Source organism: Nipponia nippon, unplaced genomic scaffold (assembly GCF_047370975.1).
Source record: "Nipponia nippon isolate SJK-2023a ecotype South Korea unplaced genomic scaffold, ASM4737097v1 scaffold_27, whole genome shotgun sequence".
Classification (NCBI taxonomy): Eukaryota; Metazoa; Chordata; class Aves; order Pelecaniformes; family Threskiornithidae; genus Nipponia; species Nipponia nippon.
In genome coordinates, this window is record NW_028262344.1 from 403,961 (window position 1) to 427,990 (window position 24,030).

General features: G+C 39.4%; 1 protein-coding gene across 3 annotated transcripts in view; it reads left to right on the top strand.

Annotated features, from left to right (window-relative positions):
• EBF2 (EBF transcription factor 2) overlaps positions 1–24,030 on the top strand; it is a 145,983-nt gene that overhangs the window by 117,873 nt on the left and 4,080 nt on the right. For 2 of the 3 annotated variants that reach the window (XM_009472786.2, XM_087762740.1), the window contains exons 8-15: positions 606–723; positions 2,524–2,654; positions 3,224–3,350; positions 12,429–12,517; positions 13,611–13,676; positions 13,785–13,962; positions 15,434–15,619; positions 17,072–17,239. In XM_009472786.2, coding sequence (XP_009471061.1) covers positions 606–723; positions 2,524–2,654; positions 3,224–3,350; positions 12,429–12,517; positions 13,611–13,676; positions 13,785–13,962; positions 15,434–15,619; positions 17,072–17,239 — 1,063 coding nt within the window. Of the gene's footprint in view, positions 1–605; positions 724–2,523; positions 2,655–3,223; positions 3,351–12,428; positions 12,518–13,610; positions 13,677–13,784; positions 13,963–15,433; positions 15,620–17,071; positions 17,240–19,481; positions 19,591–24,030 lie in introns of those variants that run through there. The other variant, XM_087762739.1, reaches the window with a different exon arrangement.

The window sequence follows — 24,030 nt, forward strand, 5'->3', positions numbered from 1 at the left end:
CATGGAGGCTAAGGTTTAAAAACTGCTGCTTGATTCAAGGTCGTCAGGCTCAGATGTTTTTCAAGAAGCACTAAGCAAGCGTAGGTCAAAAAGCAGACGTGACATTAGGTACTGTTTTCACGTAGTAGGAGTTTCCATTTTGCTCAGTCAATGGAGACCTGTATTTTCGGAGCAGATGCAGATACATTTGCATGTGTGCGCAGTACAGCAGATGGCTCTGAATCTGCATGTGTGTATCGGAGGGCAAATTGCTGTGGTGCTCTGCAGTTTGCCCTCCTGGTTGGTATATATAGACCTCTTTGCCATCAGCTATGCTACAGTGCATCATAGGAAACTAGATTTAGGGCCATCTGCAGTATCTGGTTCATTATACAGTAAGGACTTTATACGGCCCTTAGGATGCTATGTTAAATGGAATTAATGCATAGAATGAAGGCTGAAAATATTTTCTTCCCTTCTTGTTGGGGAGTAAACCCTGCAGGAGATGATGCCATTTTGCAAACAGAACAGGGTTTTAACTAAACTGAATAATTAATACTTAACAAGTTGAATTTCAAAGTAAATTGTTTACCTGCCTCCTTTTTCTTCCCTTTCTAAATATCTAGGTTGTGCTATCAACAACAGTGAATGTTGATGGGCACGTGCTGGCAGTGTCTGACAACATGTTTGTTCACAACAACTCCAAGCATGGACGGAGAGCAAGGAGACTTGACCCCTCAGAAGGTAGGGTATTTGTATGAAGAACAGTATGCAAATGAATGCAAAAGCATATTACCCATTCTTCAATTTCTGTTTGTTTTCAGGAAGGAGAGCTAAGGGGGAACTACAGAACCTCAGGGGGTTTAGAGAAGGAAGAGGCAGGAAAACATGTCTACTGCATGCAAAATATGATCCTCTTTACATCTAAGAGACTGGCTCCCCCCTCCGCCAATTTATTAATTAGTTTGTACTGCAAAGATGAAAACATAGAAAAACTAAGTATTATCTAAATTTCAGCCTTCTCGTTCAGCTGGGATAGATTTGATTTCAGGCAAATTAGGCAGAATGACATCTTAGTTAAACAGAACTGTTACAGCACAAGATGTGTATGAAAAAGTGTCACTAGTTCCCTTAAACAAACTGTGCGCAAAGCATAACAATGCACAGAAGGAACCTGACACTAATTGATTTTAGTTTGTTTGGCTAAGCAAGACTCATGGCCATCTACAGGATGGGTTTTGGACTATATTAAAGCAATTACAAATACTTGTATCTGTTAAGCCTCAAAATGTTGGCCCCTCCTCTCCCTCTTCCCATACATTCATTACCAATGCATTCCGCCTCTCTCACGCAGACAGTACTCAGAATTACTAGAAAATGCTATCTGTGTCTACTTTTCCCTTCCCTGCAGCTAGTGAAAGTGAGAAGAGCTGGTGATGTTAGTAGAAAAGACAAGCAAGGATATTATTTCATTATAATGTTTTGCTGCCCCACTTCTTAACTGTGCCCTATATCAACCTAAAAGAAGAATTAATGAACTGGAAGAAAATGATTGAATCAGTAAAGAATTCAGAGTGGTGTTAATTCTCCCCCAGCGGGCAGTGAAATGGTAGAAGGAAAATCCCAGGATTCCTAGCCTAGGAAGCCATCCAGTTTTTCCTTGACTGATTGGATGTGATTGACTGGCTGTTCAAAGGAGTCTCATGTTTTTGGAGCACTGCCAAAGTTCCCCTCCACCTCTGACCCTGTCAACATTGGGAATGGAGTGATGGATTGACTTTGGTTATGGCCTGGAAACCATATTGGGTTCCTGATGGGATGTATAGTCCAGAGGCCTTGAACATATGGAAGAGAGGAGAAAAAAAATTTACTCTATAAAATCAAGAAAATTATTAGAAATTGTCTCCTGATAGGAGTTGGAGGAAACATTTGATATTCCCGTATCTTTTTTGCCCATTGATAAACTTAATAAATCTTGATCTACCTCTCTTTCCACAGGGTTCAGCTTTTGTGTGATCATATGTTAATGAGCAGGGTTTTTTTTTTTAAACAGCCTCTGCACAATCATTTAAGCGTTTCATTTTTACACCCACTACAGTTGGCCTATTAGGCTTTAATGACACGATGTTAAGTGCCAGTAATGAATAGGCAAGTAATTAACACTAGCAAGGCAGAAAACATGCATTTATTTATTTATTTATTTATTTATTTATTTATTTATTTATTTACTGGGCTTTGTGCAATGGTAAAGCAGCCTTCATGGGTGAATGGCTGGAGGGGACTTGTCCTAGGCCTTTGTCAGCGCTAGGGAATTCATGCCAGTTGTGAAGCTGCAGAAACTCCCAGGAGCGGACAGGGGAAGCTGCTCTAAGCTACAGTTTGCATCGATAGAACTTAGTACTGCTTTATGTGCACAGAAGTTGCTCGCACCCATCTGCTGCAAGGGTTTACACCCCGTGTTGCAAATAGTCTCAAAGCTGTGTGTGTGGGGAAAAAAAAAAAAACCATAACCTGATGCTCTGATGTCCTTTTTGCTCTGTTTAGCCACACCATGCATCAAAGCAATCAGCCCAAGTGAAGGCTGGACTACAGGGGGAGCAATGGTGATCATTATTGGAGACAACTTCTTTGATGGGCTGCAAGTTGTATTTGGCACCATGCTTGTATGGAGTGAGGTAGGTAGAGGTGCCTCCCTATTGCTAAATGGAAGAAACAGTCCTGAGGAAAGTAGAAGGGGAACAGTGTTAATTCCTGTTCCATTAATGGTACAAAAATGGTGGTGTGTGAGGCGGGCCATATAAACCTGTGTGAAGGAAATTCACGGAGCATGTTTTCTCTGTGGAACTCCTTGCTATGTGATATTATTGAGGCCAACTGCTCAGTAATATCCAGAATGGAATGGAACAATTCTAGGTGTCTGGAGACAGGTGAAGGTAAAGAAAGAAAGAAAGGGTCAGCGTTTGGGAAAGAGAAGGAATTCTCTCTGGGTCCAGAAGTAAGCCAGCAATTAACCAATGGGCATAAGCAGTACAATTTTCCTGATGACAGTTTATCCTAAAATGTGTCTTCCTCTCCTGGAGCCAAGAAACTAGACTGGACATACCACTTGCCTGATCTATAGTGCCTCCTATATAGGAATAAGCAATGCATTTACTCATAAAGCATGTTTGGAGGGTGAAAAGTGAAAGCGGGGGGAATAACACAGCCGTGTCATAATCATGCTTCTCCTTTTGTTATTTCCTAGCTTATCACGCCTCATGCCATTCGAGTTCAGACACCCCCACGTCACATTCCTGGAGTGGTTGAAGTGACATTATCATACAAATCCAAACAGTTTTGCAAAGGCGCACCAGGCAGGTTTATTTACACAGGTAGGTGATTGCGATTTACGCTAGAAGAGCTCAAGCTCAGAGCCTCTTTGTTTTGGTAATCGGTATTGACAACTCTCTGCTTGTGTGCTTGCTTTATTTATTTAGCCTCTTGCTGTTTGAAGGCCACTCTGCTAGTTGTGACATTTGGACATGTAAGGAGATAGCTTCATTGTTGTGCAGAGATGTTAAGGCACTGTTACTACACGTGTTAATATTTTTTCCAGATTAGAGCTCATGCTGTTGTTATGTGGGTCTGCCTATAGGTATATTGAGTGTACAGGAACACGATAGCGTTGTTCTACATACTGGAAGATGTTTTATTTATAACAGTATTTATTTTACATTTCCCTCTTGCTGGGGGTAACCTTTCATTTTCAAGATAATCCCAGAGGACAAGGAGAGAATCTTGTATCGAGAGAAGCCAATGAGCTGAGTGGAAAATAATCTGTTGGGGTTTTCTTTATTCTTAAATGGATCATCAACTTATTTAGTGTTCTGTATTCACCTCTGCTAGCAGGAGAACATTATAGATCTGAAAGAAAAAAAAATCAGATGGGACCAGATGACCATCTCATTGAACTGTCAGTACCGGTAGTAACAATGACGGCATACGATGTATACGCTAGAGTTTCTGAAACCTATTAAGCATGGCTGGAGAATAATGGTGTGCTGAGTTCTAACGGGTGGATTTCTATTTAACTTGAATGACTTGCTCCCACCAAATCATACTCAGATTTCTCAAAATGGAAGGATTTAATTAATTTTTAAAGCCTCTTACTACCAACAATCCTCTGGAAATAATCTTTGTATATTATAATTGTCAAATTTTAAATTATAATTTAACTCAAAAGTAATAATGAAGGTCCAGGAAATTTTTTATTAAAAATTTTAAGGTAAAAATGTAACCACCTGTTGAGTGAATTAGTTTTTCCAAAAGTGGAAAAATTTCAATGAAAATCTGACACTTCAGAACTTTAGAAAGAACCAGTGATTTGTGAAGGTCCTGTTACTGTCTTATGCTGTTTTATATACCCTTTATTAGTACACATGCTAAATTAGTGTTTAGTTATGTACGTGGAAAGATACTTATTCATACAACTGCCAAACCTAGAAACCTGCAGCAAGAATTAAGTCTTCAATTATACTAGGTACTCTAATGAAATATAAGCTTAACTGACAAAGGATTATTTTTGTTATGATAGAGGTCTGATCCACAGTTAATTGGAGATACTGAAATGATATCCATTGACTGAAACTGACTTTGAATCAAGCTCAAAGAGATTAGGACTTTCTTCTAATTTTGCACCAACATAACCCCAGTGCAGTGCAAAGTCATTCTGGAATTATTCCTGGGCTTGTGAGATCAGGATCTGGCCAAAAGCTTTTGGAATACATTTTCTTCTAAGGCAGCGCATTGATTCACTGGTCTCCGGGAAAAGACAAATCTGATGTCTGAGCAGCTTAAACCGATCTCCTATTGCTGAGAGATAACTGGCAAAGCCATCAAACAAGTTAACCATTCAAATCTGCATGCAAATACAATCATGTTTCTAAAGAGATGTGACAGGTTAACTTACTAGAGTCTGGCACTCCTTAAGCAAAGGAACAGTGTCATTGATCCGTGTGCGGTACAGGGCTTGTAGGGGCTGCACTGGGCCTGATGCGTTTACCTTCAGAGAAAGAGAGACTGTTAATTCTTTAGTAGTTATTACAGATTTAAATGTAGAGTTCTTCTATGCCATTTTGTGCGTCTGGAGGCCTTGCTCTCATAGAGTCTTCAACACAAGCATTACTGAGGGCCACCATCTGCGTGCTCTTGGTACCTGTGCTGAAAGAGGTTTAGGAATGGAGTGATACAGAGATGTGTAATAGAAACGTGCATTCCTCTATGAAAAAAAAAGTCTTATTATTATTGTAAAGCTGTTTTAAGTGCAAGACTTACTTGTACCATCTAGGGGGGACTTGAGTCAGACTGCAGTGCAGTTCTTTGACATGTTAATTAGAGTGCTTCCACAAAAAAGGACATGAAGATGTATGTAGGAGCCAGTAGAAGAGAGGAAAGTTAAATATACTATCCCTGGTTTACTGCTGTTATTGGCATAGGGATATCTGTTAGCATTCTCCGAGGAGTGAGTGGGTGCTTACTGCCATATGTTACAAAACAGCATTTCACAGAAGATGCGGAGCTGTTAGAGCGAGGGTAGAACAGACAACTTTTCAATCTGTCTATTCAAGAACCCGCAGTTCTCCCACCATGGCAGGCAAAATGATAAACACAGCTATTAGGTAGAGGCTCACCTGTGTAATCAATTCCCCCAGGTTGTTGCTGCTAATAGCAGTAAAAACAACTTCTAAGCTATGAAAATAACATGGTGGCATTTTTTTTTCTTTCCACGGCTGTGATATCAGAAAACTGCTGTGATCCTGCTGTGAACAAATGCATTGATTTTTAACCTAGGCAAGCCATATTCAGGCAGTCAAGGTCCTTCTTCAGACTGAAAGTCTCCTTCAGAACTTCCACGACGACTTTTGAACCTCTTGACCAATTTCTATCAGATTTTATCAGAAAGATAGGAGCATCAAAGATGCACAGCTCCAGCACGTTTTTGTGAAAATGGAAAATGGTAAAAGAGATCTGAATTAATCCTCCACTGAAAGAAAGGGTGAAGAGCTCAACCACATTATTAGACAGCAGAGAAGCTACCAGAAAACAGCCTCAGGAAACCAGGTTGTTTAAATGCCACTGCCCACAGAACGCGTGTGTGTATCCATAGCACTCTGTCAAACAGACTCAGTAGACGCACAGAAGTGTAGCTATTTGTTGGGTAGAGTGTAGCAGACAAACACCATATAAAATACTGAAGAGGGAAGTTCAATAGATTTTATAATTCTTGGTAAGGTAGTCCTCTGCAACATAACGAAAATCTGGGGTTTTTTTCATGATCATTGACGTTTATTATTTTCTTGATACTTTTAGTACTTTATATTGCAATATATTCCTCCGAGCTGTCACAAAGTTTGTAGATAACATATCAGAGAATGCAGTAGGTTCGGAGACAGAAATAAGACCACTTCCCCCCTGAATTGTAGTTGCCTCTATAAATGAGAATTTCTCCTCTAAATACCTTCCCTCTACATTCAGCTTGCGCTTGGCAAAAACCTAAGAAATGCAGAGACATTAACATCAAGCCCATGAGACTGAAAAGTGTGAAATCCTGCAAACTAAAGGCATGGGAAGATGTAGTTCTGTCAGAACTAGTAACAGCAGCAACAACTAGCAGCCCCGGTACTATCAAGGTCATGTTGTATTAAGTCCTTCATAATTATTAAGTGCTGAGATATAACCTCAGATGAAAAGCACGAAGGGTCAAGTCATATGAAAAATACTGAGTAGCTGGCTATAGGTACTTCACAGGTATAACAAGAATAATTATTCATATAAAACGAGACCTCAGAGGGTTCATCAGGGCCTCACTGCATCAGGCATGGGCAACCAGTCACAGAGACATGTGCTTCCATTTTATACATGAGACGTTGCTACGGAAGGATGAAGAAAGATTAACCACTTGCCTCTGGTTATACAGGAAAGCTGAAGATAGGCAGGGAAATAGTTCTCTCGGGCTCTAGTCATATCCTTTAGTCACCAGAACACCAATACTCTTCTAAAACATGGAAACAGAAAAACAATGATCTTGGTTAGTATTGCGTCTATCAGCCTATGCCCTCGGTATTTAATATACAATCAAATATTAATGTTTGACCTGATTATACTTGAGATTTTTTCTTTTTTTTTAAAGAGTCACAATAAGACAGGTTGTTTGAAGAAGAAAATGATAAACTGTTGAAAAGATGAATATAAAAATTAGATATAAATTTCAAGGGTAAATCTAAATGCCACAGTGGAGCTGTTATGGGAGCTCATATGCGTCCTGTAATGTGTATTTATAATAGGCTCCTTGCAAAGTGTGCTGTGCTAGCATTGCTGTAGTTATGGTTCTGTCAGCATTTCCACTCTTAAGTGCTATCATTCAGAGTGCTGCAACTCAGCCCTCAAATTCCTCTCATCACCGAAATGTGATGTGTGGACTTTTCCATAAGGTTCCCAGATGGAAAACTTTTATAAGAGCGAAGCCAACAGGATTCTATGGACATCTAACGATGTACTACAGAGTGTAGCAAAAATCTAGAGAAATGTCTTGTTATATGTTAATGGCAGTTGCTGAACCAACTTACATACTTCAGTAGTTAAGTATATACTTAAAGCGAGAGATAAAAAGTCTGTTTTTAAATCACCGCAACTAAACATTGAGTCTCCATGTGTGCCTTAATCTGGTGAGAATACAGGTTACACATACATCTCCATGTTCTGAATTACCTTTCTTTCATCAGCTTTTCCTAGAATAATAAGACATTTGTTCTCTGCTGCTAATCTAGCAGTAGCCTCATATTCTGCTTTTAATACTACACAAATTCAAATTCTCTGCCTCTGTAAGTAGTTCCATTAGAGTTCCCTTGGCTTTAATAACGCTTACATCAGTTTACGCCAGCTGAGGATATGTCTTGTAGGCTTTCATATCTTAAGTTTGATCACAGCTCGGCATTTACTTTGTCATAGAGATGCTAACCTGGAAATGTGTATATCAGGGAGATTTTGAACATAATTTTCCTTGCTGAGAAGAAATCCTCTAGGGGTTAACTTGTCAGAGCAATGCAATATAAAATAATCTGTAGGATATGTTGGACTCCCAGGTTGTACTGTATCAGTCTCTATGCCAGGTACCAAGGATAGGAGGGTACTGGTTTGCTAAAGCTTGTAAGTAGATTTGAGAACGGCTTGTTATCTGCTTCTGGGAAACAACACTTACAAGGATGCAGTGAGCTCTACAAATTGGAAGAGCGAGTTCGCTTGGCCAGAACACAACTGATGTGACAGAAAGCATTTGCAGAGAACAGCTCCTACCACTGCTTTAGCCTATGAAAGACACATGCAATAGGAGGCAACGCTGTGTTGGGAGCAGGGTGTTTGGAACAGCTGTTACCAACACAGCAAATACAAAACAGGAGCACTGGCAGTACACTTCTAGCAGCATCCTCCCAACTCCAGACCACGGTGCGCCCCTCAGAGTAGGCTGACCAGTACATATGTACCTCCCAAGCCCAGGATTAGCATGTTTATAGCAAGCGAGCTTCTGTGGCCAGCAACATGGAAATGTTTTGTTCTGTAGGGTGAATACCAAGCCTCTCTTTACTGTCGGCTTGAGTGAAGGTAGTCAGTAGTGCAAAGTTGGAACTCGAGCCTTTAGGGCCCCTGGTGCCTTTTTCTCTATGTTAACATCTTTAAGAAGGTGAGGCACCACACTGCAAATACTACAGTCCCTCTGGCTGTTTTCTGGGTTCAGGATATTTCTAGAGGTATGCATACTTCGTTTCTTCTCATTCATACTTTGCAAACAGATGACTTGCTGCCCTTTGGTCTGCTTCATGGAGTAAAGCAAAGATGAGCGGCAAAACTTTGCTAAGGTCCTTGAATGTAGCCCTTGTGTGATTGGCGGAGAGGAAGAGTGCGCATCTCCCAGGGCGTACGCTGGCAATATCAGAATGAGCTGTCACTCATGGTAAATTGTGCAGATCTTCATAACATCATCTTCCTTCAACAGTCTTATGTGCTTTGATGTGTGGTGAAATAATTAATACTTTAAATGTCAGCACTGTTATCATTTGGTTATCTGAGTTAGTCCCCATTGAGGTGAATTGGACCGAGCTGTTGTTTCAGGTTTTGCAAATGCAGACAGATGTCGTGGCATCAGTTGCTCAAGGGTGAGCATTTTTTTTTCTTCTATTCCAGTGAGTTGTAATAGCTGGAGACTTGTATTTAAAATGAAAGCATGGATTTTGGAGGGTAAGGAACAATATATAAAAGAAGCAGCACTGCACCATACTCTATTTGAGCCTTGTCATAAATAAAGTCAGGCAGGCTGTGGGGCATTTAGACCTCTCCCTACTGCTGACTGTAACAATTCTGTTGTTAAAACAGTTATGCTAGAGTGAAGTTTATAGACTAACTGACAATTCAGTTTATTCACTAGATGGTTGCTCTTTTTTTGGATATGTTATGCCATGCATGATTTTTTTAAACTATGCTCTGGGAAATTCGAGAGGCACCTTGTGCCTCAAACACTGGATTTGAGAGTTGCCGAAGGGATTTTGCTGTACCTGAATCAGTTTTCTTGGGGGTTTCATTTCAGAGATCTGATTTGTAGGGAATAATGAGCAGCCTGCTTCTGTGTCAGACCCCTTTTTGGTCTCTGAACCCATGAACCCAAAAGCATTCGGATAGAATTTTGGCATATTTCTATGTAACACATAGATAAATCACTACTGATCCAGTAGCTCTTTTCTCAGTGGAAGTGGTGTTGTGGTGAAGCTGTTTAAACTTGCTGGTGGATTCTACATCTTGCCCTTCAGTGGAAAAGGTACCATTTACTTCTACAAATGTTGGATGTTGGTTTTTAACAGGATTTCGCGACAGAGATATTTTTGTTTCACTAATGAGTAAAACTAGTAGTAGGCAATTTTGTTGCCAGCTGTACAGAAAACCTTTTGTGCTGAAAGACATAATGTATACATTGATTCAAAATGGCTGAGTTCTTCTTAGAACAATTCAACATTGTTGAGAAATTATTTGCTGCTATTTATCTATCAGAATGAAAATGTCCATGTCAATCCATTGGAAAAATGTTTGTTGAATAATAGCCAGTTTCTTCTTCCTGAACTAGCATTTTCTATATTCCCATTAGCTATTTTTAGTGGACTATGTATACATACATGTTTAAATTCCTATATATTTTACATTGCTTTTGCTTAGCTTAGTATATATAACGTAACTGATTAGACTTGTAATCAAGAAGAGAAATGGCACATAATGATGTACAGGCTCTTGAGAGAACTGGCCTATAATTCTCAGGATTATTGGCAAAAAACCCCACCCCCCCAAAAAAAACCCTCTTCCCAAATGGGATGTAGATTCTGTGGCAGTTGAAATGTGTATTATTAAACTCCTTAAGCAAACCAGAATGGCTCCCAGTGGAGAGCAAAGACATTCTAAGTATAGCCAAGACTAAATTCTCAGGTCTGGGTTTCCTCTACTCAATTCCCACTTGATTATCTCCTGCAATATTTAAACTTCATGCCATGCCATAATTATTTAATAAAAAGTAAATATAAAATGTATCTCAGTGGGGAATATGACCTTTTACCTTCATGTTGTTATACCAAAGATGGACACAGATAAACAGAGAATCTGGATCAGTATAATAGTCTGTCTCACTTGATAGTTTCATTCTTCTGGTGTCTGAGACGGTTATCCTGTAAGGTGCTGAGTATATTTTGGAAGATTCAGCGCGTGCCATCAGCATCTCTTGCAATCAGGGGTTTTCAGCTGTGCTGATGTCACCAGTTATTTAAAAAATTTTTTATTTTAAAAAGAACCACAAACGGTACAAGAGGATAGAAGAAGCTAGCACTGAATGAGGATAGTGCTAAAGGACTTCTTACATATGTTACTTATTAAATGCATCATGGAATTCTTAGCAAGGTTCTCAGCATGAATGTGTCGATTGAATGATAATGCACATTCTGAAGTATAAGGAAATTCTAAAAAACCATACCTGTAGCTGCGTTAGTAAACACTAGTAATCCTAACGTATTAGAGGCAGTCAAAGCCTACAAGTGTGCAGAATGCTACAGAACTGACTTTTGTTTTCTGTATTAATTTGGAGTTTAATTTTGAATAATCAGAAATGAGATTATTATTGCCACGATTTCATAGTAGAGAGTATTAAAGTGTCTGAAGTTTTATGAATTCATCAGCGTTGCCAGTAGGACTCTACCAGTTATTACTAACTGAGGATCTGGGTCAAAATATCTTAGTTTATCCACTAGAGATTAACATCATTACAGTGAAGTGGCTATGTATGCATAATAGCCATACGCAACTGAAGAAGTTAACGTGTCTAATGAATAGCTGTGCCCTAGTTTGTGATGGCAAATGTTGGGGGGAGCATGTAATGTGTTTATTAGATGAGCAAATACGGTACTCTTGATTTCTGACTGTATAACGAACATAGTAGCAGACCTGTTCTAATTCGCGTTTGTACCATAATTTGCTATATTGCTGCCATTGTCAGTTTTGTCCAGAGTAAATACGTTCATCCTTAAAGGAGTATTTTGTGACAGTGCTCCCCTGCTGTATCTTTCAAATTATTCACTCAGCCTTTGATAGATGGTGAGAAGTCAGCATTGGAAACCGGAGCAGTTTTAAGTGCAGAAGTCACGGGATTTTTGTTCCCTTATTGAGTAAGCCAAACTCACTAGTGTAACCCTTTGGAATACTTTAAGTCAGAAGTTTTGCAAATAGCATGCAGCATTCCCATAAATTTTGTCGTTCGCTTCAACATAGCTGCCTCTGAATGCATTTTGTGGAATACTGGCGTAAAATGAGCATGTCCATTCAGTTCAGCTGTGCCCACCAGGATGAGCAGGCGTAGGGTGTGTGCGCACGCGTGAACGCACAGAATTCTTTCAAGGTTTAGCTGTAAGCAGAAAGATATCACTAATTCTTTATTTAACAAATTACAGACACGCTGAGGCATTGTCCAGGAGCACCGCGCAGTTCATTATACAGATAATGGCAGAAACATCTGTACAATTAAATGGGTGGAGTTGGGGTACCGGGAGTCAGGGGACCTGGTCTGTATAACACGGTCCAACATTAATAGCTCACGTGTCCCAGCTTTCTTAGCAGTGGAGTAAGTGTTACCTTTGAAAAGAGACTAGGGATCCCCATGCAGAAGATCTCGTAAAGCTTAGCTTACTATTCAGCCCGTCCTACACACAGTGATCAGGGCTCGCCTGAGCAGAAGGCAATGTGCACCTTCTAGGAACCCAGGCAAAGAGAGGTTTTCTATGGCAAAGCTGTGAAATCCATCTTTTTTAGATAATGAAACTTAAAAAAAGAAAGAGTCATACAAAGATACATACTCATATAATATGAGGGGTTTTTTTCTGTTTTCTTTTCAGCTTTAAATGAACCTACCATAGATTATGGTTTCCAAAGACTGCAAAAGGTCATCCCAAGACATCCCGGTGACCCTGAAAGACTAGCCAAGGTAAAATATTTTTAAGCATTCACTGAGCCCGCTAAATATGTTCTTTCAATTCTAACTCACAAAAGAGACAAAAGTTGTATCTTAAATAACAATTACATCTGAACGTAAGTTCACCTATTAGTTGTAGGTCCAAATAAGAATTTGGTCATGTAGAACCCACAGATACTACTAATTTTTATCTGTTAGAGCTCAAACACTGTGAATGTCTTTTGCTGCTAAAATGAGAGTCCAGTGCAGATATCTTCCCAGTTCATATTCATGGTCCTTTGCATTTATCCATATTGGCAAATCTCTGAACCTAAATGATACGTGATAGGGAATCTTTTAGTAAACAACACTTGAAGCTCAACTTTTTCTGTAGCAACAGCTGCAGTATGCATGTGTTGAAACAACTCAGGATTTTATGTATCTGTAATACTGCAAACTGTGTTGACGCGGCACCTGGCACAATGAGAGTGGCATTAATGACTATATTCCTAGATTTTAGTGCAGTACCAAAAGGACCTATTCTCATGTTTGCATGGTGAAAGACTATTGTATTCGGACAGTATACTGTGTGATTTTTTTGCTATAACTAGAGGTAGCATAAGATAGCTAAAGTGTTTTATTTGTTTTGTTACCATTATTGAGAAAAAATAAATGGGCATGGAGATTAATCAGATTTTTATGTGTCTATGCAAAAGAATATATTGAAATGCAGTAGGGAACGGAGTTCCTGGGTAAACTGGGTGTGTCTGAAAATTGCCTGGATTTGGGAAGCCGGTGTGCCTGAAGCAGCTTCAGGACTATGGAGAGCTCCAAGATAAAGATGGAGCACTGGGCACCCAACGCAGCCCGTGCCGGCTGACGTTTCTATCGCACGCACGCCAACGCTTTCCAAAGTGACCGATGATTTTGCACGTCTATTTTGAGCTTCTGTAAGTGGTGCATTTTTTCAGATAAGTGGCAAATAACAGCTCTTTAAGGGACCCCGTTTTCAGAATGACCACACACAAACACTAGTCACTTCAGAAAATACTAGGCCCATGGTTTTATTTGCACCCAAATCCTTTTCTGTTAAAAAGTCAATTTTATGCATCTGCTCATCCTCCAGGAAATGCTGTTGAAACGAGCTGCTGACCTAGTTGAAGCACTGTATGGAACGCCACATAACAACCAGGTCAGAATGACTGCTCTCAACAGGGGAGTGGTATACGTTCAGGTTTAGTAATAAACACCAGAAAATGTCTCCACGCACATTTCTGAACTTGCCCCTTTCATTCTGCAGGACATCATTCTGAAACGAGCTGCAGACATCGCAGAAGCTCTCTACAGTGTACCAAGGAATCCCGCACAGATCCCTGCACTGTCTAGCTCTCCTGCTCACAGCAGTATGATGGGAATTAACTCCTATGGTAGCCAGTTAGGAGTCAGCATTTCAGAGTCAACACAGGGGAACAACCAAGGTAAGCAGTGCAAGTAGTATAGTGTTAATTTAAACAACGAAAAATTGAATCACGGTTGCTTCTGCAGTAGTTTCTCAACTTCTCTACCTGCTCAGCTTATGAATAGAAAAATGGCTTCAAACTGTCAGCATTAGAAATGGATGTGTGGTGCTATTTTGGATGATACTATGTCTGCACCAGGTTCCAGTCACCAGATTAGCTATGGCTGAAATAATTTTTGAGTGTTTTTTGATACCAACTTAACTCTGAATTCTCTCCCTGCTCCCCTCAATCTCTTTTCTTTTTTTGGTTATATTTCTGTTTTCATAAAAGACAAGGATAGCAACTGAAAAAAACCTCTCACAGTTAAAGAGGTGGGGCATTTTCTTCTTTTTTTTTTTTTTTTTTTAAGGCTTCTTCAGTGTTAATTTTACCAACTTGCATATGTTGTATGCATTACATTTACTCCAGATATATTATTGATTCTTACAAAAACGTGCCATAAAATGACTTATTAACAGTAATACATCATGGGAGCAACATCAACTTTGGGCACTTTCTGACTCTTGAATATTTTGATTATTAGCACTCCATTCCAGTAACATACAGTCTGTGGTTGACTGCATGAATAGCTGTGTTTAACACTCTAAGGCAGTAAAACCATGTCATATGAAGTTAATATTACATATGCCATGTCAAAAGTCATCATGTAGGTAATTTTTCCTACTTTTTTTTAATAAGGTCTTACCAGCCCTGAATTAGCACTTCATAATATAAATGGGCAGAAATAACCTGACTTGATAGCTAAATGGTAACCACTTCTAAAGTAGCTATTGGATCATCTCTCTCTAATGAAAGCTTTTCCGTGGAAACTCCTTTTGCAGCTGTAATAGTAGCCTTGTACTTTAATGCTGATAGCTATAGTGTTCTTCAGGTCTCTTTTTGGAGAAAAGAGACTAAATTTTGGTTCTCAAACATTTGTGATTTTTTTTTTAAGACAAAATATGATTTTTACTTATCCAGTTTATTCTTCGCCCCGAGTAGAGTATCTTCAAAGTCAAGCTGCAAACTATATATGGGTTATAATTTCCCCTTAGTAATGCACTTGCTTTATTTGTAATTCATCAATAATTTGAAAAGTATAATCCCCCCCTAAAAACATAGAAAATCCCACATATATTATAAATTCTACCTCAGAAAAAGATGAGCACACACCTTTGTTCCAGGTCTTAGAACAAATTTCAACTTTTATCAAATCAAATCTGATTAGAAAAATATACATCAGTTCACTTCAAAAGTTTCCCACATTGTTTTAAAATTTAATATTCCTTAACTTGAAAGCACGTGCATAAACCCCACTGAATTTAATGGTACTTGTTTAAATGTTTTAATTAATCTGGATTTAAATAAGTGATTTATTTAAGCAGGGAATATACAGGAGAAAGTTTTAAGCCAAAACCATTGACATGCTTTGAAATGTGGGTTTTTTTAGGTTACATTCGTAATACAAGCAGCATCTCACCCCGAGGTTACTCATCCAGTTCCACCCCTCAACAGTCCAATTACAGCACTTCCAGCAATAGTATGAATGGCTACAGCAACGTCCCCATGTCAAACCTGGGCGTTCCAGGCTCACCTGGATTCATCAACGGCTCTCCAACAGGATCCCCCTATGGATGTATGTGCTTTGCTTCTTTTATATTTCATTCTTGCTCCTGCTTAATTTAATTTACCACATCAAAAAAAATGCAACCAGTGATGTCTTTCAAGAGAAGTTCTCAAGATTTAGTAGAGATTTTTGTAAAAGGTTCTGATTTGTGTTCCGGTATTTTTTAGTATGAACTAGAAAATGTTCCCATTTTTCAGGAAGAACAGAGGAATATTGAATCCTACTTGTGCTTCCTTCATTTTTTAGCCTTGTACAGATTCCTAAGTGGCAAAGGCCACAATGAGAAATTAGGTACAATTTACAACTTTAGATGATTAAGCAAGTAGCCATTGCTTTTAGCATAGAGACTACTCCGAATCCTACCTAAAAGGCACTGTAAAATAATTTTTATGTGTATGACCTGCATTAATAATTACTATGAGCAAGTCACTCTTCCTTTCGTGCCTTGATTTCCCTCTGGCAAGAGTATGCATGTAATATATATATATATATCTGAGAGGATGAAGAGTTAAACAGCTATTTACTTATTGACTTATTATTTAATTATTTACCTACACCATAGTTTATGGAGGGTATAGCTCCCAGTAGTGTCAGAATCGTGCCTTTCCAGAAAACACCTGGTATCCTGCAAAATATTATTTGATTTTATTTACATTCACATCACCTGCACAAGGACTGACCCACTTTGCTGGTCTGAAACCTGCTAAACAATATCCTCACAGTTTGAGCTGTAATTTAGGGCTAAGGTGCAACTCAAAGGATGTTTGGGTACTTGTGATACTTCCCCTATTCTGGAGCTTTGCCATTGACTCCAATAAGGAAAGGACTGGGTCTGCAGCATATTGCTATTCTGATTTCAAACTAATACTTCCATGAGACTTGGGGGTTCCCTTGAACCCCCATGAAATATGGTTATTTGTTCCTTGTTTTGCTGAGAAATAGCTGATATTTTTCTGGAAAGTAAGCAAACAGTTGCTTAACAAGCTATTGGACATATAACGGGACTTTTTCTTGCAAGAGACTTCTTTAAAAAGAAGCCAGTTTAGATTCAAATCTAAGCAACAGCTTAAAACATCCCCTCTCAACTCCAGCCAAGGAAATCTTCATTTTTAAAAAGCTGAGGAGGGCACCGGAATTACCGGCCTTCCCACTTTCCAAAGCACAGACTGTAAGTGGACATGCCATTACGGTCCACTGTTTGTTCATACTGACTCTCTCCTCCCCCTTGATGACTCACCATTTTCTGATATCCTCACCCTTCATTTTAAAAGAATTAAGCACTCTCTTTTCTGAACTCTTCAATATAACTACCTCTCTACTTTAGACTTACTGTAAGCAGCCAAGTCAATGTGAGAATGAGATCTTTAAGAAGATGAGTAATCAGAAGGCAGACATTTTAAACAGTTTTACCAAACTTCTATAATTGCATTTCTGATGAGGATTCACTTTTGTCTTTTGCAGTAATGTCTTCGAGTCCAACAGTTGGCTCCTCCAGCACTTCTTCCATCCTTCCATTCTCCTCTTCCGTCTTTCCTGCTGTCAAACAGAAGAGTGCCTTTGCTCCTGTCATCAGACCCCAAGGGTCTCCTTCTCCTGCCTGCTCTAGTGGCAATGGCAATGGGTTTAGAGGTAAGAAATGTACAATTAATATTCAGCCTGCACATGTAAAGCACGCTGTGTTAGTCTAGGTGAATACAGTAATCATCTGAATACCGTTACGCTGATATTACAGGACTCAGCAGTGAAAATCTGGCCCAATCCAACTGGATTAAAGCAGTGCTCCAAGCTTTGTCTATTTGGTTTTAAAACAACAGGGGACAGACACTCATTTATACCGAGAAGGATTTGACCCACACTGCATTTCAATACCAGCTCTTTTGTGAGGAATGACTTCTCCTTAGGCTTCAGGGACTTGTAAAACAAACGTCTGCCCTGCAGAGTTAATACACAGCTCTGTACGTAACAGCCCATGTCTTGAAACCTGCTGCAGGGTTTAGGCTTATACCGGGAATTGAGCCCTATAGTACATTTACAGCCTTTTTAAAGGTGATCTGCAAAACAAATGTGAGTATTAAGATAAGAATGGAAACCTGTACTAAATTCTTTCTTTTAATAGGCTGTGGGGGGGCATGCGGCACATAAATACGCTCCAAGTCTCCATAAAAAAAGCCTTTATAGGGCTTGAGAAGTCATCTGGCTCCTTCAAACTTCACTTAGAGATACCATAGAAAACACAACTCTGGGAATTCAGCCATGCCAAGAGCCAGTGGTAATTCTAAAATGAGCCCTACAAACTGCACCTGTTGATTTGGGTGCACTGTAAATCCTTAGCTAGGCCACAGGGACTTACATACACTGCGATTATTTTATATAATAAGGAAATTCTAAGTGTGTTGAACAAAAACAATTACATTTTTAAAAGCTAACTTGCAGAATTCTGCTATATATCTGAAACAGCTTCTTCCCCTGCCCCAATTACATGAAACTCCATACTTCTCTAAGATCATCTTCTCCCCATTAACGACAGACATTGATCTACCCATGTCACTGCACAGGTATCATGTTGACAGGGAATATTTCTTTTCTCTCTCTTTAAAGACTATGAAAAGAAGGATTTGAAGCAGTTTTTTAAACTACAGGTATAGGAAGTTCTGTTGGCCCAGAAGTTGTAGCTATTTATCTAAACTGTTTAGAAATGGGGTTATCTTTGTTTATGTTTTGTGTGGTCATGGTGTCTGAAGAGTCATCCTCACTACCTGGTCTGCAGTTAACTTTTTCCCTTCTATTTTTTTTGGGGGGGGAGCGGGGAAGGTGTGTTCTTTGTATCAGCTAATGAAGGGATGTATTGATTTCACTACATTTTTATAAAAAATGAGAGGGTTTAGCTGTTCTAAGGAACTGTTCCAAGGTAATGTAATTTTAAACTGATTCAGTTAAACATTTAACTAGGAAGGCCTATCAACTTCAGAACAGTTTGCTTGTTTAGCTTAAGCCAGTTGGACAGTGCTGTAATCTAAAGACAAATCAGTGCGTTCAGAATAGATTTTAGTCTGCTCTAAAGTTAAACTTGTCTAACTGCTATGTTGAGAAGGCCTAATTGTTAAGAAGTTACCTAAGGTAGTGCTAACCACAAATCAGTTCAGCGAGAAAATCACTCAGATTGTTTCTGGGAGACAGAAAAAGGACAGAGTAAAAACCACTGACTTTTTATTTAAGTTAATAATTTTCCTTAACCTACCATGTCTGCCCTGTCTGCTCAAGACTCCGCTTAGCAAGAGTTTCTCTCTTTTTTAACCCTTTTGTAAACACGTAAAGTACTAGAGACCATTTGCTGCCATTCATGCCATTTAGTGTTTACAACATATTTTATCCGATCTGTAAGTTAGTAATCAATAAGAGATTCTAAAAATGGAACTTTAATATTAAGTATAACATAAAATCTCGAAGCTAAAAAAACCCCCAGTCCTCACATCCATGCATTTCTACTGACAAAAGTCCACTCCTGAGGTGTTCAGGATTAATCTGTCCATTAAGGTTATCATTACTTACAGAAATAGCTTCTGCATATAGAGATGCAGAGACTTGCGCATGGATAAACCGATACAAAAGTTATTAACCATATCCCTTTCTTTGTGGGATAGCTCCTTGTACATCAACACCCCGGTACATAACTTCAGTAATATGCTACAACTGTTATTTAAATAAGTTTTCAGCAGATACAGTACTAGTACAATGGCACTTGTCAGTCAGACTGCAACAACAAGCAACAACAGATGTGACTCACAGCAAAGGCAGTAGTTGCTTTGCAGAGTCAAACACGTCTGCCCAAGGTTTGTTATGCCAGGTCTTTGTAACTATTTAACTATTTCAGCCATAGATGCAAATTCTTCTTTCCAACTGAAATATTTAAATTGATGCAAGCTGGGGAGCACATGCTTTGGAAAGGATCCAGATCCACACAGCCTGATATCCAAATTAACGTTCCCACAGTGCTGACAGACAGATGTGGCCAGAAAGGCAACAGGAGGGTCCCAAGGAGGCTGCTTGAATGGACTTACCGTGCTGCAGCAATGGGAGATGGTTAATCTCCTCTGTTATGCCATCGCCCTGTACTATAAACTAAGAATAGACGTGCTGGTAGTGCACTTTTTTATTTATTTACTTATTTATCAGACTTGGGCATCAGTAAATACTGGTGGAGATGATTGAATAGCAAAAGCACAGAGCAAGCAGTAAGTATATGCAGGCTCCTTCCCACAGCACATCAGGCAAGTGTTTTGACATTACCTCGCAATTTCCCCACCCATAATATGGGGAAAACATCTGCCCCGTGGGGATTTTTTGAGCTTTAATATAATGTTTGCAATGTATTTTGGCTACATCTTTTGTTCAAAGGCAAAAGTTTCCTGGCGATACAGTCTCCATCCTACTTACTGCATCCTGTTGCAATGAGAATATTAGAAACACTACCGGCACCTCAGGGCATGCCACTCTGCTTAGAAACATAGCTTCCACGTATGTTAACCACAGCAGTGTTTAAGCCTGGATTAAAACTAGTCTAAACAGAAGGAGCTGTACAAGCTTTGTCATCAGATTAGCATTCCCGTTGTTCCGGGCAGTTTACAGTACCACTGGAAATTTTTTTCCAAAAATTTATTTTGGGAGGAAAGTCTCGGTGATGCTTAAAAGCTGCTGGAGACAGCTGGTAGAAAATATATTGTAACTCAAAAGTATTAGCTAAGCATGAAACTTGCATATCTACTGGCTTTCAGCTTTGGGCTGCACAACGCAGCCAAGACATGTGGAATACCCTCAGATAACCCCCTGTGCCATGTGTTCTTGCTTACCTCTTTCACCTGCCATCTGCTATACATTCTTACATTGTTACAGGACATGATAGGTAGAGAACGAGCAGCAATCCATACTGGACACCACTCACTTCTATATGCTCTCCAAATTGAGAGCAGGTGATCCTGATCAGAACAATTGTGTGCTCCATTCATGTCATATGTCAAGGCAGTTTAAAAAAGGCACTGGAAAGATATAATGTGACGTGACGCAACACGGCATGATAAGTACACAAATGCCTAATCAACTCATCTCAGATGGAAGGCAGCTAATGGGAAAAGCAAGCAAATTGGAAACTGCTGGAACAGCATGGACCGCTGACTGCCCAGATTACCTTTGGCCAGCTCAGCACATCTCAACATAAAAATGCAAGCTCAGTTACAAGGAATAGCAGGCAAGCCCCAGAAGGTCAGATGTTCCATTAACCATCAGGATCCTAGCCAATCTAAAAGGTATTGAAGTCTGATACCCTTAGGAACAGCCTCAATTTAGCAAAGGGGACATCTGCACTATTCCCTAAAGAAATACAGGTACTTGAGTTGAAGACCCTAATTATTAGTATCTTGTCTTGACAAAGTTAGGGATGTCAACAGCACTGGGGATTCCAGTCCCCTTGCATTAAAAGGCTGTGCAAACAGGTAATGAGAAAAACAGTTGCTCTGGAAAGTTTGTAAGGGGTGGGATTCAGATGAAATGGCTGGCTCCCAGTTACAAAGCCATGGTTTCTGATTGTTACCTGTCCAGTGCCTGACCTGCTCTTCCATGTCGAAGCCTAACTCCAGTCAACACTTAAGACACAGCATTTTAAAATAACTCTTAACATAGATTCTAACCAGGTAAAAATAACTGGGCCATTTCCATGTGAGGAATGTTCAGCAATATGCTTCTGCCTGAATCAGAATGATTCCAGAGTCTAGACAGTGATTTAAGTATGCCAAAGGCTGCAAATGATATATACATGATGTCAATACATATGAAAAATATGTATCTGTCATCTGATTAAATTTGATACCTTGGAAGGATCAAGTACATTTTTCTCCCCAGTTTATTGGCAGAGATGTAAGTGGCACAGACTGCTTCAAAGTAAAGAAAACCTTAAGAGAGATTTAAAACTTCTTGCTAACACTTAACTAAACAAAAATATCTCCTGTTACTATTAATTACTTATCTTTCATTTGATGGGATGTTAATTTTAGTAGCTCATCATATGTCACAGACTTAGGCTCAACAAGAGCTCCATTTTTAATGGGAGAAGACAAAAATCTGCTTTTCTAATGGAAGAAAATATTCAAGACTGTTAGGTGTCACACACACACAAAAAGATATTTGGCAAGATTCAATATTGACTTCTCCTTTGCAGGTGAAAACTTAGCCACTTTCTAGTAGAATTGGAAGAATATGTAACTGCAGAGCGGCTATGCATTCCTGTGCTCTTTAATAATTAAACTAATGCATATATGACTCTGAAAACACATATTTTGACTTTAAGGGTGTTCCTCATTAACTTGAACTAAATCAAAGTAACTGTTCTGGCAGCCTTTTGTGCCTATACAGCTTAGCGCCATGGCGAGAGAGTAACTACGTCAACACAACTCAATAGATGAGGTCAAATTAACTTCTCCGTCTCTTAGCTATCAATGGTTTTGCCTAGATTTTTTAAAAACATGTTACATAAAATAAGGTTTAACCTGCTTATCATCTAAAAGAGACAAACGCACTGCTTATTTACAAAGATCTCACCTGTCTGTGGTTAGACGATCATGAAGGGATGAATTAAAATCTTCCATCCAAGTACAGAAGGATATCTGCAAAGAAAAAGTGTTAATTTCCTATGGAGGAAAAAATAAAAAGAAATTCTTTAGGAAAAACACGAAGCTTTTGGCTGCTTTTTAGTGTCTTAGTTGGAACCATCCTTCACAGAAGCTGTAACTTAGTTCACTTACCTACATTCTAGTGTAAAGGATGATGGTGCCCTTCATCCAAGCCACTGATGGTTCCTGCTAAATGAAAGCCAGCTGTGTTTTCCTCTGAAAAATCTTTCCTTTTCTCTACCATTTTCAGTTGATTAGTTACATAATAATAAAAGACAGATAATAAATGGGCGCATTGTTTTACAATGTCTCTGTGGTCTTAATATTGAAGGTAAACCTGCACATTTTCTAGTGGTAGCCATGATGGGAGTCAGAGATGTCAATAAGGTGAAGCCTGCAGGTATAAGTTGCACCTTTTATTAGACCAAATGACACAGAAGCTGGCTCTGCTACCAACAGCTGGGTGGCTTGCAATGTGGAGACCTACCTTTATGTACAGGACAGCTCATGCCTAGAGATGTTTCTGGCATTGCCGGGTAGGAACCTTCATTGAAGATGCTCAGAGTAGCACCACTGGAGCACTTTGTCTGCCTCTTCCAAGAGCTGTAGAACCATAAGATTGGAGTCTGCTGGAAACTTAGTGGCAAAAGAAGAAAATGAAATGAGAGAGCAAGACATTTTACAGTACAACGATTGAAATTGCTCAACACCCATCTTGTCTAGAAAGCATAGTTTTTAAACCAGGTCATCGTTTAGACACCAACAAAGCACCTGTGAGATCTGAAGAACTAGATCAGTGCATGAGCACGCATGTGTACATTTTATACAGCGCTAAGCCCCTTTCCAGTTCTTACCAAATGGCTCTTTGAACTGCCGAGAGTTCTTTTCCACTACAAAGCAAGACAGCGTTTTCAGGGGCCACTTGTATATACTAGGCTTATGATCATTATTAATTACACCCATTAAAGGTGCCTATCACTATAGCATCTGGGTACTATCCATGTTTGATTATTTATTTATAAAAAAATTCTCCAACCTTGTGACAATTTTAATCAAGTGTTTCAGTTGATAATTGCAAGCTGTCAAGGTTAATACAATAAGGCTCATCTCTAATTCTTTTTCCATTTCCCTCCAAGAAAAAAAAAAGACCCTCTGGAATAATGACTGTGGTTTCTATATTCCCAACTCATCAGGGAGTGTCCTGCATTGAACCACCTTTATTGAAAAGTTACATCGATTCAATATATAGTAATACAGGCAAAAATAATTACAGCTTTGCTAGCAGTGTAAGACCTTAATCCAAACCTCACAAACATTCAATAAAAAGCGATACAGGCTGGGAATAGGCTTTTGACAGTGCAGCCCCAAAGGGGAGTGGAGGTGGGGTGGAAATGGACAGATGAGGGTATGTAAAAAGAGAGAGAACCACAGAGCAAAGCCATTTAGATGAGCTGTGGAAAAACAGGTGAGAATGCCAGCCAATATTCCTCAACCTACTTGTTCTTTGTTGCAGAAGGAGGTGAAGTTGCAACATTAGGATGAAAAGCCAGTGAAACAATTAGGCTTTGCTTCTCCTCTCTGTGTTATATTATACTCTTACCTGAATTTGTCCACTGGCAGGTTCCATCCTCACAACTTCCGAGGAGTATCTCTGCTCTGGAGAACGCACTTACAACCTGGAATGACAAAACAGACGGAGGGGGGGCGGGGGGGGGGGGGGGGAAGTAAGGAGAGGAAAGTAGGGACTTGCTCCTTGCTCAG